At 43.5% G+C, this 13697-nt stretch overlaps 1 protein-coding gene across 4 annotated transcripts in view; it reads left to right on the forward strand.

The window, feature by feature from the left end:
• Positions 1–13697, forward strand: part of ULK1 (unc-51 like autophagy activating kinase 1) — a 77888-nt gene that overhangs the window by 17634 nt on the left and 46557 nt on the right. For all 4 annotated transcript variants that reach the window (XM_027732980.2, XM_027732979.2, XM_039378887.1 and 1 more), the window contains exons 6-9: positions 473–509; positions 7347–7520; positions 9253–9326; positions 11746–11847. In XM_027732980.2, the coding sequence (XP_027588781.1) occupies positions 473–509; positions 7347–7520; positions 9253–9326; positions 11746–11847 (387 nt within the window). The remainder of the gene's footprint in view (positions 1–472; positions 510–7346; positions 7521–9252; positions 9327–11745; positions 11848–13697) is intronic.

Below are 13697 nucleotides of genomic sequence, written 5' to 3' on the forward strand. Positions count from 1 at the left end.
CAAAGATACATGGGGAGAGAATTTTCTTGACACAGCTTACCTGCAAAGCTTGTGAATGTTTTCTGTCCTCTGCAGTTTTCACATTGAGGTCTTGTTGACTTTTCTTAATGATGTGGAGCACTGATGTGAGGAATTTCAGCTTCCAGCTGTGGCTGCTCCCAGGCTTTCCTCAGCCAGCTGGCTGGTGGTGTCTCCAGTGGTGACCCTTCTGCTTTGTTCTGGTTTTACCTTTCTCTCTGATGTGCACAAGAGCTGGTTAATGCTGGTGTATCATAATGCAGCATAACATTTGGGGGAAATGGGACAGGAGAGGAACCCACAGGAATGGGGTTTTCCCTGCCAACTTCCGAATATGTATTTTGACACGTGTTTAAATACTGTGATGAGCCTGCCATCCTAGTGAAGTTTACTGTTTTTCTTTTTAATTTTTGATTTGCCTTACATTAACTGAGCTTTTCTGTTCTGTTTGCAGTACTGTAATGGTGGTGACCTGGCTGACTACCTTCACAGTAAGTAGAACAGTGTGGAGAATATCCTCTGTATTCAGAAGGAAATACTGACTGGTTTAGCTCATTCAGGTTTCTGGGGCTTGTACAAGATCTAAGTAAGCAGATTGTATATCCTTTTTTCTTTTTAAATTCCTACAAAATAAAGAGTATCACTGCCCCTCTTCTGAGAGGTTCACCCTTGGTAATCATTTGAAAACTGAGATTCCATTACAATAAAAGCTGGTTTTATAGTCCTTTCTATACAGGTCAGTAGTGACTGTTGTCAGTAGTTATGTATTTTAGTTACAATGGCCTTACAGGTTAAACATATTTCAACACTGCTGGGGACACAGTTTGTCTTTTCTTGGTCACTGGCAAAAAGTTATTTATACTGGAGCCTTGCAGTTCTGTAGGGTCGGATTAAAATAAGATCCCAAGAGTATATTTCACATTCTTTAAGTTTACCCCTAAGGGTGTTCCCACATCTAGAGCAGAACACATTTTCTATTTCAGTGTATTGAGGGTGACTGTAGTGTAGCCACTAGTGCTGTGGGGGTGACAAAAACTACTGACTTCAGGGTCGTGTGGAGACTACAGCACAGGTACCTGGGACTGTGGTGCCTTGAATAATTTTTGATGAGACTCAAGGGTGTCTCTGCCATCAAACCAAATGAAAAATGCTTTGCCAGCTCTGTTGCTGGGACTCAGGCTGCAGTCTCCCAAGGTATTTTTCAGTGGAGCACATGGCAAAGGTACAGGATCCTGGCCTTTGAGACAATCACCTTGCACCTGAGTACCTAAAATAAATAGGATAACACGTTTAACAATTTACTTAGCGGCAGTCAGAAACAGCCTTTTTTTTTTTTTGTTACCCTGACTGAATTTTTTTCCTTTAAAGTTGCTTTCTTGATGTTTTGCATGTTAACTAGAAGATTACTAAATGTAAAGAGACAAGTTTAATCTCATTTTATGTGTGGCTCTGGGTCATGGTTAAACAAAGTTTGTTCACATTGTTCAAATTAAAAGCTAGTCAGCTGGATAATACTTCAGGCTCCTTACTGAGGTGTGTGATGCCTGGAAATGGCAGAAATTGAAGGATTAAAAGCTAAATTTACATTTGCCCCACAGCTAGTGTTGGCATCCCTAGAATGATTATTTGGGGCTTGATGCTAGCACGTTGCACTCTATTTATACAGGCTAATGAATTATGCTTGTGGACTTCAATTTTCAGAAAGAATTTATTACTTGAAGGGGGAAAAAAAGGAATATTTTGCCTGTCCTGTGTTTTATTTGTTTAAAATGTGGGTGAGATAGAAGTAACAGGCATTTGGTTTTTAAAATGCAGGTTTAGTGTGCTTTGTCTTAGATAAGTGATGGTGTTTTGCATCTCTTGGGTATTGCTGTGCTTTAAAGGGAGTGTCTTTGGTGGTGGTGGACACTTATGAACACTGAGGGTGCTTTTGTATTTGGTACCTTCTTTTTCTCTTTGAATATAAGTGCAAATTTTATTCATAAAATGCTTTTTAAAAATAGTAAAACTTCAGTTTTAACAATGCATGGGCTTTGAAAGCCAAAGTTTTTAGCTTTCATGCCCATGAAATGAATCTTGCTGTTAAAGCACTGGGCTGTGCACTCTTCTTGGCAAAGCTGTGTGGGTAAGCAAGAACACAGCTTCTGGCCAAATGACTTACGGAAACAGGGATTTGTAGAAAATCTTTCTGTTCATACTGCTGCTTCTGTGTGTGCATTGTCATCTTCTCCCTTCAGCCAACCCCCACCGCAAAAAAAACCCCAAGAAAAAAGTGAAGCGTGCAGTTAGTTAGGCTGTTAATACAGCTCACTTCCTTCTTCATCAATTGAGATTACTTGGGAAGTTGGTGGTTAGTTTGAGAAAGCGATGGTGAATTTTATTTTCCAAATAAAATTCAGTTTTACCCCAGTTGGGTCTGTTTGAGCGTTGCCTGGGGTATGATTTGATCCTTCTCTGCCTGAGTTAAATTGAGAAAGTTAACCTTTAGCTCTGTTTTTACCAATAAAACACATTACCGTGACAACTCTAAAGAGCAGCTGTTGTGACTGGGAAACTGGTGCTTACTTTTATTTTAACTCTTAACATCTGTTTGCTTGCTGGTTGCCAGTGAAGAGAACCCAGCAGGCACTGATTTCCAGAGGGAGGAGTCAGTAAGGGACTGCAGTTAGTTCACTGCTGCAGAGATCTGGGTCTTCCAGATCCCAAAGCCTACATGTGAAGTGTCAGCTTTCTCCATTCCACTGCACTCTCCTTTGGGGTATCTCCTCTTCCAGCTTCTGCAGGCACTCAGGGTGCTTTTGACAGGAGTGATTTTTTTACTGAATGCTCATCTTGGAAAGTTTAGATTTCTGCCAGGGTGTTTCAGTGGTACGCAGGAGGCTCATCTCTATGGAGCAGTTATTGTGCTGCTTCAGTTATTTTGATAATTGTGTGAGGGTGTTTAATTGCAGATCTCCTTTCCACTGGCTCCTCAGACATTTGTGCTGGTAGTTCCTGTAACACTCTAACCAAGCTGTGCATGCAAATCCCCTGTTCCTCATTGAATGAGCTGCTTGTAAGCTTCCCGATCCATTCTGCCCTCTAATTACAGGCATTAGGCAATATGGTAATTCTATGTTGAATCCAAAGGCACTCTAATTCTCCTTGTCTTCATAACTGGAGGACGTGCATATGTGCACGTTGCAGTGCTGTTGGCCAGACCCATCTCTTGGGTACAACCCAAGGTTGTGTCTCAGCACAGCTTCTCTGGTGGTGTTGTCCTTCAGTGGTACAATGCAGTTTCCCTCCTGGGAGATCTCTATGCATGTTGGTTTAAATTAAGCCCATCATGGGGATGTTTTGAGCTGAGAGTGGCAGATCTCTGCTGTGTGTGGTACAGCTGTGGGGAGTGTTACAGAAGTGACCATCCTCTCTACAGGAGTAACTGGAATTCTGTGTCCTCAGGTACTTAGGAGGTCAGAGCAGACTGGTCTAAAATTCCTTCTTAAATTCTGTGAGTTGACATTGACACAGGCTGTTATGGGCGCTTCACAGGAGAGTATTTTTGACCTTTCCCCAAGCTGTTTCTTTTGTATCAGAGCAGGATATTTCTTGGTTTGACCACAACAGATGCAGGGAGCTGTGATCCTTCTAGTCCATCCCAAGTGGGACCCTTTTTCAAACCAGAGGTGTGAAGCACTGCTGTCTAGCTTTTTTCCCTCTGCAGCCAGGTAATTAAGAAATATCTATGACAGGACTTGGCCTATCATGAATAAATCTCCTGACTTGTACAGAAGACTTCACAGGGGTCCCACTGGCCATGCTGTGCATGAGTGGAACTCTGGGGTAGGTGTAAGCCAGGCCCCAAATAAATCAGCTTCATCTCAGGCTTCAGTGTGATTTGGATTGGGCCCATGTTAGAGATACTTGTGACACCTGTGGGTAACAGGAGATGTTCTTTTTCCTAAATAACTTTTCCAGAATGGTGTTGTAATGTAACATCAGTGGGTGTACTCCAGTGCACCTACTCTTGGATCAGCTGTCAAGGGCTGTTTACTACAATTTACTACAGTTTACCTGGCAGCCTCCTGCAGGTTGAACATCTCAGCACAGGCTGACCAGGGCACTTCTTAGGTCGTTTCATCCTTTTTCTGCGCCTCAAGAGCTACAAAGCACAGAGGCCCCACACTGACCCAGAGTAAATATTTGCTGTGATCTACTGACCTGTGCAGCCGCTGTTCCCAAGGCAGAAGGCAGAGTGCCTCCTCACTGAAGTGGAGCCCATGAAAATAAACACAGGGATATTATTGCTTCTCAGTCATGGCAAAGTAGGGCTTGTGAAACAGCTCTCTCTGCAAGAATGTGTTGCTCACCACAGACATCCCCAGGGATGCCCAGGCTTTAGTGCAGGCTTAGTATTTGGCCAGCGGTTTCCTGATGAAGATGAGAATATCCCCTTTTTACAGGGACAGAAGTACAAGTTCCCTATTTGGGATGCAGCAAGGAAAGAGTTGTTTTGTTCTGCAGTGTTTATTTTTTTGATGGCACCTAAATTGAATGAGTTTTCTGTATCTTCTTCTACACTCTGCTGTTGGTAGCTGGTCTAGGAAGTCTTTCTCAGGCCAATATCCTGAAGTCTGTGAAAATGTCAGTTGTATTTATGTCTCTGTCCTTCAGCTGCAGATTGGTGCTGTCACACAGCAGACTGATGGGCTGAGTGTGAGAGATAAGGAGTTTTGTTTCCTGTGTTATAGCCTGTTTGTCAATGGAGGGAGGTAAAAGGGTAAGCCCCTGCACTCCCCCAGGAGCTGACTGTCCCTTCTCTGTTCCTGAGGGCAGCACTTCAATTTCACAGTCCTGCCTTCCTACCTGGATTTGTGAGATTTAATGCTGCCAGAGGATCCAGACCTCTGTCTGATTTTGCTGCACTGCAACGTGGTAGCTGCACTTTGCCACTGCAGCTGCACTGGAGAACCTGTCTGCAGGCTCAAGACACCAGTTTAGATTGTGTGTGCCAGGAAAACAGTACTTTTGCAGGGCTGAGAGCTTTGTACAGAGTTCTGCGGAGCGGAAAAGCTTAATTTCTGCAGAAATTAATAGTTTAGAAGCCCTATTTTCTATGGGTGAGTGGATTTTTCTGATCTTGGTGGCAGTGTTGTTTTCAGTATTATGAAGAGTTAGAATCCACATTGGGGAGGCTCAGCTGGTTTGCTGAGGGCTGGTGGCTAGTTCTGTGTTAGATTTATAGCCACCAAATTATATAAAGGAGAGGGTAACGCCTCAAAGTCGTGGCATGTTGTTGGGACTGCAGGTCAGGACAAGGCTCTCAGCAGTTTCCCTGCTAGAGGCAGGGTGTATTTAGCCAGGAGTTGGTAATTGCCTGTTGGCTTAATAATAAGAATTGCCAAGTTTCAAGCCTTGCTTCGTGTCTGGGAGATGAGACAGCCTGTCCTTTCCTGGGCCTGAGCTGAATTGGGAAAAAAAAGATGGAATTCTTGCTGTTTTGTTTAAAGGTGGTGTTTTAACTGTTCCTGAATAGATTTCCTTGAATAGAAATCACAGAAATACTGCAGAGACCTTTTTGGAGAGAACACTGAGCACAGCTAAGAGATGTTGGACTTCTAGTTGGCAGAAAATGGTATGGGACTGAGTACACTGAGATAAGTCAGCAGGAGGTTGGGGAAAGCCTTGTTAAAGATGAGGCAACGCTTTTTTCAGAAGATGCAAGTGGGTTTTGAAGACTTGCATCTGAGCTGCCTCTTAATATCCTTAAAATCCCTTCACAGAATCTCCCCTTCTTGCAGAGGAGTCTCATGAATTCCAGCTGAGTGCCAGTCCACGAGGAAAAAGGCCCAGCAAGGGGAGAGGAGCTGTGTCCATGTGCACTGGTCTCACGTGTACGAGTCCAGGACCACCTGATAGCTCTGGTGACACTTTAGCTGTGTTTGTGCCTCCTCCCAGAACAGTGAGGTTTGGGAGTGGTGGGAGTTTATTTTCTAGTCTAAGTGCTGTTTAACTTATCTGTGTCCCTTGCTGCTTCCCATGCACGTATTTTAAAAGTTAGATTTTTAATTTCCTGTGTTGTGTTAAAGCTGTGTGCAACCTCAGCTGTGTTTTCATAAGGATTCCTCCCTTCTAGCTGACTGGGTAGAGTGGCGTTTTGAAGCTCCTGCCAGCCTGTTTTAATGTCTTTACTAGAGAACAGCTGGAAAAACACTAATGAAGTCCCAACTAATTTACAGGGACCTTTTACAAAAGAAATTATTTTATTTAGGTGGAATGGTGCTTGCTTGAAGCCTGATTTGCTCAGTGACTGACAAGGGGGCAGGCTTGGTAGCACTGTTGATCCTGGGGTTTGTTCAGCAGGCTGCTCCCAGCTTTGGCAAGAGTTTCATACATATAGTTCTTAAAATAACGAGAGCTGATGTTGCATTGCTCTGATTAGAAGAGTCAGTTGAACATTATTTTAATCTCCTCAATGTTTATTTTCACACTACAGTTCTTGGGAAGCCCATATCTCAGGAGAGGGCACTTCAGAGCTTCTATATTAGCTTTTGATTATTATATTCTTTTTAAAAAATTTGCCTATGAAAGCATTCTGAGACATTCTTGCTGCGTTTATGGATGTGATGGAGGGTGTCAGATGAGGGTTTGAAGGGGTCACTTGGTAGGGTGTGTTGTTAGGTGCTGGACCATGGTTCACCCAAACACTGGCTTTGGGATTAGAGTTCTGGTTTGGTCTAGCAGGTTATGATGCACAGGGTTAGGCCTGGACTTGGATTGATACCCAGAGTTACAGATCCTTGCTGGCCATGTGCTCTAACTGACTGAATTTAACCTACCAACCCTTTCCAGGCCCAGCACGAGCCTTAATGACTCTTGCAGGCATAAATCCTAATCCTAACTGCCTTTCCTCTTAGCTCTACCTTTAGACCTGGTCTTTGTGATAAAGCTCTGACCATAGGTCAGAGGCAGCCACAGCCCTGCCTACTGCTTGTCTGGATCTGGCTGGCAGCTCTTGCTGAGGAAAGCCCTAAACCTCACCAAATGTCACTTTGGGCTGCAGTTAATAACCCAAATTCATCACCCAGTGCTGGCCTGAGTTCAGCATGAGAGACTTGGGGCTGAAAACAGCCCTGACCACAGAATAAGCTGGGAATGCAAACGCTCTCCCTTGTTGCCTGTAGGAATCATTCAGAAATGGTGTGTGGGGAAAAGACATCATACGTGGAAATAAAGATGACAAATTACGGCTAATTGCTGTGAGAATCTGCCCTCTGGGCTCCTCGGGGAACTGGCATTGTAAGTTTTTCATCTGTGGTCATTTTTTTTTTTCCCCTCCTTCCCAGCTATGCGGACACTTAGTGAAGACACCATCAGGCTCTTTCTCCAGCAGATAGCAGGTGCCATGAAAATGCTGCACAGCAAAGGCATCATCCATCGGGACTTGAAACCACAGAATATCCTCCTTTCCTACGCTGGAGGCAGGAAATCAAATCCCAACAACATCCGCATAAAGATCGGTAAGACCCCATTACGAACGTCACCCTCGGGAGGGTTTGGTGATGGATAAGTGGCAAACCTCAATCTGTCTTTGGGGAGCTGTCTGGGAGGAGAAAAGGATTGCTGCCCTTCTTTTAAAATTCCCTAACACTTTTCATCTTCCTCGTTGAGTTCCTCTGCTAGATGTAGCCTTCAGCCGGCTCCAGGCAGGAGGAGCAAAAGCTTTCAGCTCAGCCAGGACACAGACTTAGCACAAAAAAGGAATTGGGCAGGCCCTGCTCTGCTCCCAGCTGAGCAGTGCCTGCCTCCCTCAGTAAAAACAAACACCAGCCTGCCCTAATTGGCGTGTAATCTCCAAGCTTACCAAGAAATAAGCAGAAGTTGTGACTTTTTTCTTCAGCTTTTAATAGTATTGAGGTAAATGTGGGTGCCTGAAGGCCTGATAGTAGCTGCTCTCCTGGCTGGCCTCAGAGAGCACAGAACAGGGTCAGGCACACCCAAAAGTGGATGTTTTCACAAGCTGAATCAGAGGCAGGTTTCTCAGCTGCATCTTGAAGAGATTCATGTTCTGCACATCAGGCAAGTGGCACAGATGGACCACTAGTAGTTGGGACCGATGCTTCAAAAATCCAGTTACAGAGCACACATATCCCCTGGAGTCTCTCAGAAAGGAGTGCTGGATGATACAACCCTCACATGTGAGCTTTTGGTTGTGTTACAGCTCCTGAGCTGAAGCTGACACCAGTTAGATACAACTGTTCCTCACCTGAACCCTGTGCTGTGGAGGAAGTGTTAATGCTTTCATTCACCTGACAAATGAGGTCCAGTGGAAAAGTTTGAAATGTTGGTGCCTCTTTGACTGTTTTGTTTTGATTTTTTTTTTTATTTTATTTTTGTGAAGTGCAGAGTTATTATCTGTGAGGTGGAAGGGACTGGGAGCTTCAAACACAGGCGGGAGCTCTGCAGGCACAGCTGCTCTTGGGTGTGATGTACCCTGCAACCCTGAGGAGTACATGGTCCAGGGAATATCTAGCTGTACCAGTTCATTAGTGACAGATGACAGTGTCAGTCTCGTAGCTTGAAATATCTGGTAACCTTGAGAGAACCTCTAAGTATCATATGATCAGATGCTCAGTAACCTGCAGAGGTAATTTGTCCTGGTATTCCTTGTCCCTGGCTTTTCTGCTGTGGCTCAGCTTTCTGTCCTAGTGCTGGGGTTGGCACTGTTGGAACCTTTCTAAAGAAAAAGAGGAAGACTCCAGTAGGGCTGGGCTAAGAAGTGTGGATGGTGGTGGGAAGTGGTTTGTCCTGGGTGTCTTGTTACACTGAGCATTTTGAATGGAGGGGAACTTTCAGTTCCCCAAATGGAAAGCTGAGGTAGCAGCAGATGAACTGGTTAGTTATGAACTGGCACACTCTCACTGGAGCCAAGAGAGCTCTCCCAGATGACAGTTCAAAGTGCAGGCAAATGGGTACCAGAAGTGACTGTTTATCCCTGAAAAACAGATGGGAGTTTGTTCTTCTGGGCTTTTGTGGCTTGGTCTGTCCTTTTCTAGTGTCTGTACTGTGCATTAATAACTAGCACAAGGATGTTGGTGTTTAAGAAGAGAGCTATCAAAACCTTGTTAAGATGAGGCAGGTGCTGTGAAGACTGATGGGATGTGAAAGGAAAGTAGAAAGAATCAACTGGAGAAGGTGGAGGCTCTCTAGAACTGGTGTCTGCCCCTCACCTGTTTCTGTTTCTCTCTGCAGCTGACTTTGGGTTTGCCCGGTACCTGCAGAACAATATGATGGCAGCAACATTGTGTGGTTCACCCATGTACATGGTAAGTGTGGTTTGCCTACATGTTTTTCTGTGTTGTTCTTGCTTTGCCCCCCAAAAGCAAGGCTTTGTTTTTCTCTAGTCTTTCCTCCAAAGGTGAAATTTTATTTACTGTCAGAAACCAGCTATTACCTGGGGGCTTCCTAAAGTTCTGGCTGCTGGTAATGTCAGACAATGGGTGCCTGTGCTGTCATGTAATTTTCAGATGAGCTTTGGATAAATAAATGGACTATTGATTGTTGTCTGCTCCCAGAAACTGCATCTCCCAGAGGTCACCTAGGCCTCTCCCCTGAAGGCATTGGGAAGTGCAATCTATTTCCTCTGCTATGAGCAAAGCAACAACAGAAGAGTGAGGGCTGGGGAGATACTTCACATATCTGGCTATTTGAGGTGTTGCTTCCCTGCAGAGGAACCTCAGTAAATCCCTGCTTCAGCAGGTCCTTTTGAGACAGAGCAGTTCCAAAAACCTGCTGTCACCTCAGCCTTTGCAGTCAATTCTTTCACCAAACCAGTTGCTTCCAGGAGGACTTAGACTGTGAAACAATGTGTATAAGAAACCAAACTGATCCCTTTCACCCTCTCTGTACTTTCCGCTCTGGGATCAGGTTGTGATGAGGTTATCTGTTATTTGTGCTTGTGGAGCAGCAAGGTCTCAGTGTCACATCAAGTCAGTGAAATTAAAAATGACAAAACTAGACAGAAATAAAAATGTCAGAGGTAGTCATGTAATAGTTCCTGTGGGTGTGGGTGTCTGAGCTCAAAGTAAAAACATAATGTGGGTCAACTTGGGTTGAAGTTTTTAGAGGTGCCCTGGGGCAGGAGGCACCTGGTTTGAAACATGGTCTAATCCACTCTGAAGTTTTTTGTCTATAGTCTTTGGGCAGAGTTAGGCTGGACTGTGCCACAGGGGTGGTGCATTTGGTAGTCTGTTCCACAGTACTAACTTAAGCAAAACAGACTTCCTCTCCCTTTTTTGAAGCCTGATGTTTATTTGAACTATGCTATATGTGAAGATGATGTAACTCTCTTCTCCTATGAGAGTTTCCTGAATTGTCTATTTTTAGTGGTACTTTTTCAGACTTGCTTGTGAAAGTAATTGAAAACACCCAGCTTATATTTTGAAAGGGCTGGAGGAAGCTAGTGATGATATTTTTCTATTTTATTTTTTATTTTTATTTTAAACAACTCTGGATATATCAAGGAATCTCAATGTGTCATATTGTTCTGTGTTTACTGGTGGATTTGAAGGAGGACAAGGGGAGGGAGGGTTTGACTGGGATTTAGGGAGTGTTTGAAGTCTGTCCCTACTGCTATTGTGAATCTTGTGCAGGAGCTCTGGGAACATCTGCTGGCAATGCAGGCCCTGATTCCCTCCTTTGGGTCACAGCCTATTGCTGCTTGTTTCATTTTGCTGTTTTAAAAAAAAGGTGTTTTACCCCCATCAAAATGGGCTTTCTGTCTGAATCCCAGTATGATCCATGTCATGCAAGACTTGAAACTTCCTTGTGCAGTTCTTGTCCTTCTTCCTTGGCTTTGCTTGGTGCCATGCCTGCTTCCCTACAGACAAACCCAGTTCCTGTCCACAACTTGCCATTATTTTTTTTCCATTATATGTGGCCTTTACTTCTAATAGAGCTAGAAAATTGATCCTGTTCCATGCTGGCAGCACTGCAATGAAATCTCTAGTCATAAACACGTGGGATTAGCCAGCCTGCCCTTCTGTCCCCCCTCTGCTGCTGCTCCTAAGGCACACTCCTCCTGAGCCGTGGGGCTCTGGGGGCTTGCACTGTCTCCAGCTTCTGGAACAAGCCTGGCAGGGAGCAGCTGAGTGCACGGTCTGAGATTAGAACCCAGAGTCTGAGGCACAGCAGGGCTCAAGCTGTTGGGCTGAAACACAGAGGGCTGCCTTTGAACCCAAACTGTGACCTTGGCAGCAGGCTCTGGAGCTTAATTAATGTGCTGCCATCTTGGGCTAAATGAGGAAAGTGCTGAAGTGAAGCAGCTCAGGATGGAGGCTGGAGCTTAACCTGTGAGCCTTGGCAGCTCCTGATCATTTACCTGTTCCTTGCTTTAGTTGAGAAGATCTGTCTGTGCCATTGCAATGAGGCTTCTTATGAGTATAGGTGGATTCAGCAGAAAATAGTGCACTGAGAGGGGAAAGTACTGAGTTTGCTCAAAATACCCAATACTGGAATATTTTTTTTATTCCTGAATGAAAGTCTCTGCTTCCCCCACTTAGATAGGGAATTGGCCCTTTCAAGATAGTGTTACAGTCTTATTGGGAGCAAATCTTTCATGGTAATTGGGGAATCTAGCTCAAGAGTTTTTAAAGCATGATAGTGACTTCTCCTTGTTGGAGCTGCTAAAAAAAAGAAAAAGCTGCATCTTCTTATAAAAGGAATCTCTGTTCTCTCCCCAAAAAGGCACCAGAAGTCATTATGTCACAACACTACGATGCCAAAGCTGACCTCTGGAGTATAGGAACCATCATTTATCAGTGTCTAACAGGAAAGGCTCCTTTTCAGGTGAGTTGCTTAGATCTGATGTTTCTGACTGTTTCATGATTTTTTTTTTTTATCTCTTTTTTTCCATTTAATCTGGTTACTCAAAGGCTTCTGTCATTATTATGTCAGCTCCCCTAGATCCAGCCTCATGAAGGTCTGGCTGTCCAACACCTTGACAGTGTGGTGCTTTATATGTTGTAATGCTGGATGTGTTACTAGAATATTAGTCTTTTCTGGTCTGTATCTCACTGAAATGTATTTCTCAGTTATAAATCCTTAGGAAGGGTCATTTATTGAGAAAATTACCATGCATCAGTTAAAGCAGTGGGGTTTTTTTCAGGCCTATTTACAACTGTACTTAGTGTATAATTTATAATTATAATTCTGTTGTGTATAGAAGGACAATAAGGAAGATTGTAATTGCAGGTTAATGTTCAGGATGTTTTGGTGGTAACTGGTGTATTGCAGCTGAATCAACTTGGTTTTCAAAGTCATTAAGTAGAATCTTATCAAAAAGATCTTATCTGTTATGTCAGAGCAGTCCCTTCCAGCCTGAAATGTTTATGTTCATCAGGTCCAAACCCGTCCTAATACAACACAGTCCTGTAAAACTCCACCCTATACTTAAATGCCGTAACTTCTGGATCAGCTGAAACATATTTTTTGTGAACAGCATTGTCTGATTTTAAATTTTTGAATGGTGGAGAAATTCACCACAGCCTCATGCATGTTTCAGGATTACTTCACATATTTGTAATCATACATAGCTGGAGTTCCTCTATACTCAGCGTCTTTTTCTTGGTCCAGGTCATTAGTGTGCCACACTGTGTGTTCCTTTCCTTCTTCCGTGCTGAATGAGATCTCCAGGATCTCCCTTGCAATTACTATTTTAAAGTATTGTACTTGTCAGGTTTTTTTCCTTGCTGTCTTAAAGCATAGTAGAGATGCTCGAATTGCTGATACTTGTTTGCTTCTCTAATGTGTGAGCTCTGTAATCTCTAATCTGTGGAAAAAGACTTCATATTTGCATGCTGATATATGTCAACTGCATGCCTCTGGAGTGCTTCTTCATTTTCTGAGATCATTGGGGCACATGTGAACTGTGGCCCTCTCTTCACGTGTCCTGACATCTCTTTATCCTGATTCCCTAACAAAACAAAATGGCAAAAAAAAAAAAAACCCAAACAAACAAAACCCACCAAACCCCCAAAATGAATGAAAAGGAAATAAAAACAAATAGCACCAAAAAGAAAAAAAAAAAAGTCGGGGACAAATCTATGCTCATTTAATAAAGCAAATTTTATGAAGTGTAGGATTTTCTGAGCTTTAGTTTCACAGCTCTTTCGGATTTCACACGAGACCTCGAATGTTTATGCAGTTACATCATCAGGGAGGATAAAATGAGTTCTGAATCTGTTGCAGGAAAGGGTGGGCAAATACAGGAGTAAACTAATGATATGTTTTGGTTTTGTCTAGAGCCAAGAGCACTTTTCTCCTTCAGGGTAATTTTTTCCCTGCTGCTGTAAGAATCTTCCATCCCAGTGCTTTATATTCTGTCCACCAGCTTGGTCTGTGTTTAGAGCAAGGCTTCATTTTTTTTGCATGTTTCTTTTTTTATAAACACCCCCAAAATGCACTGAAACTTCTGAATGGCTTCTGTTCATTGGTGTTGGTCTCTTTGTTTGAGAGGAGAAAATGACTTAGGACAACACACAAATATTTACTTTCTTTGAAGGAAGAAACGTGGGGAAGGAGAAGGCAAGCTTTGACTGCTGCATAGGAGAGCCTGGCACTCATTCTCCCTTGTAACTTGGTGCTTTTTAGTCTGTGAAGGCACCTTGATACCGTGCTCATTCAAATTATTTAGTCAC

The sequence above is a fragment of the Pipra filicauda genome, unplaced genomic scaffold, assembly GCF_003945595.2.
Source record: "Pipra filicauda isolate LSUMZ 115617 unplaced genomic scaffold, ASM394559v2 scaffold14_size4853619_pilon, whole genome shotgun sequence".
Classification (NCBI taxonomy): Eukaryota; Metazoa; Chordata; class Aves; order Passeriformes; family Pipridae; genus Pipra; species Pipra filicauda.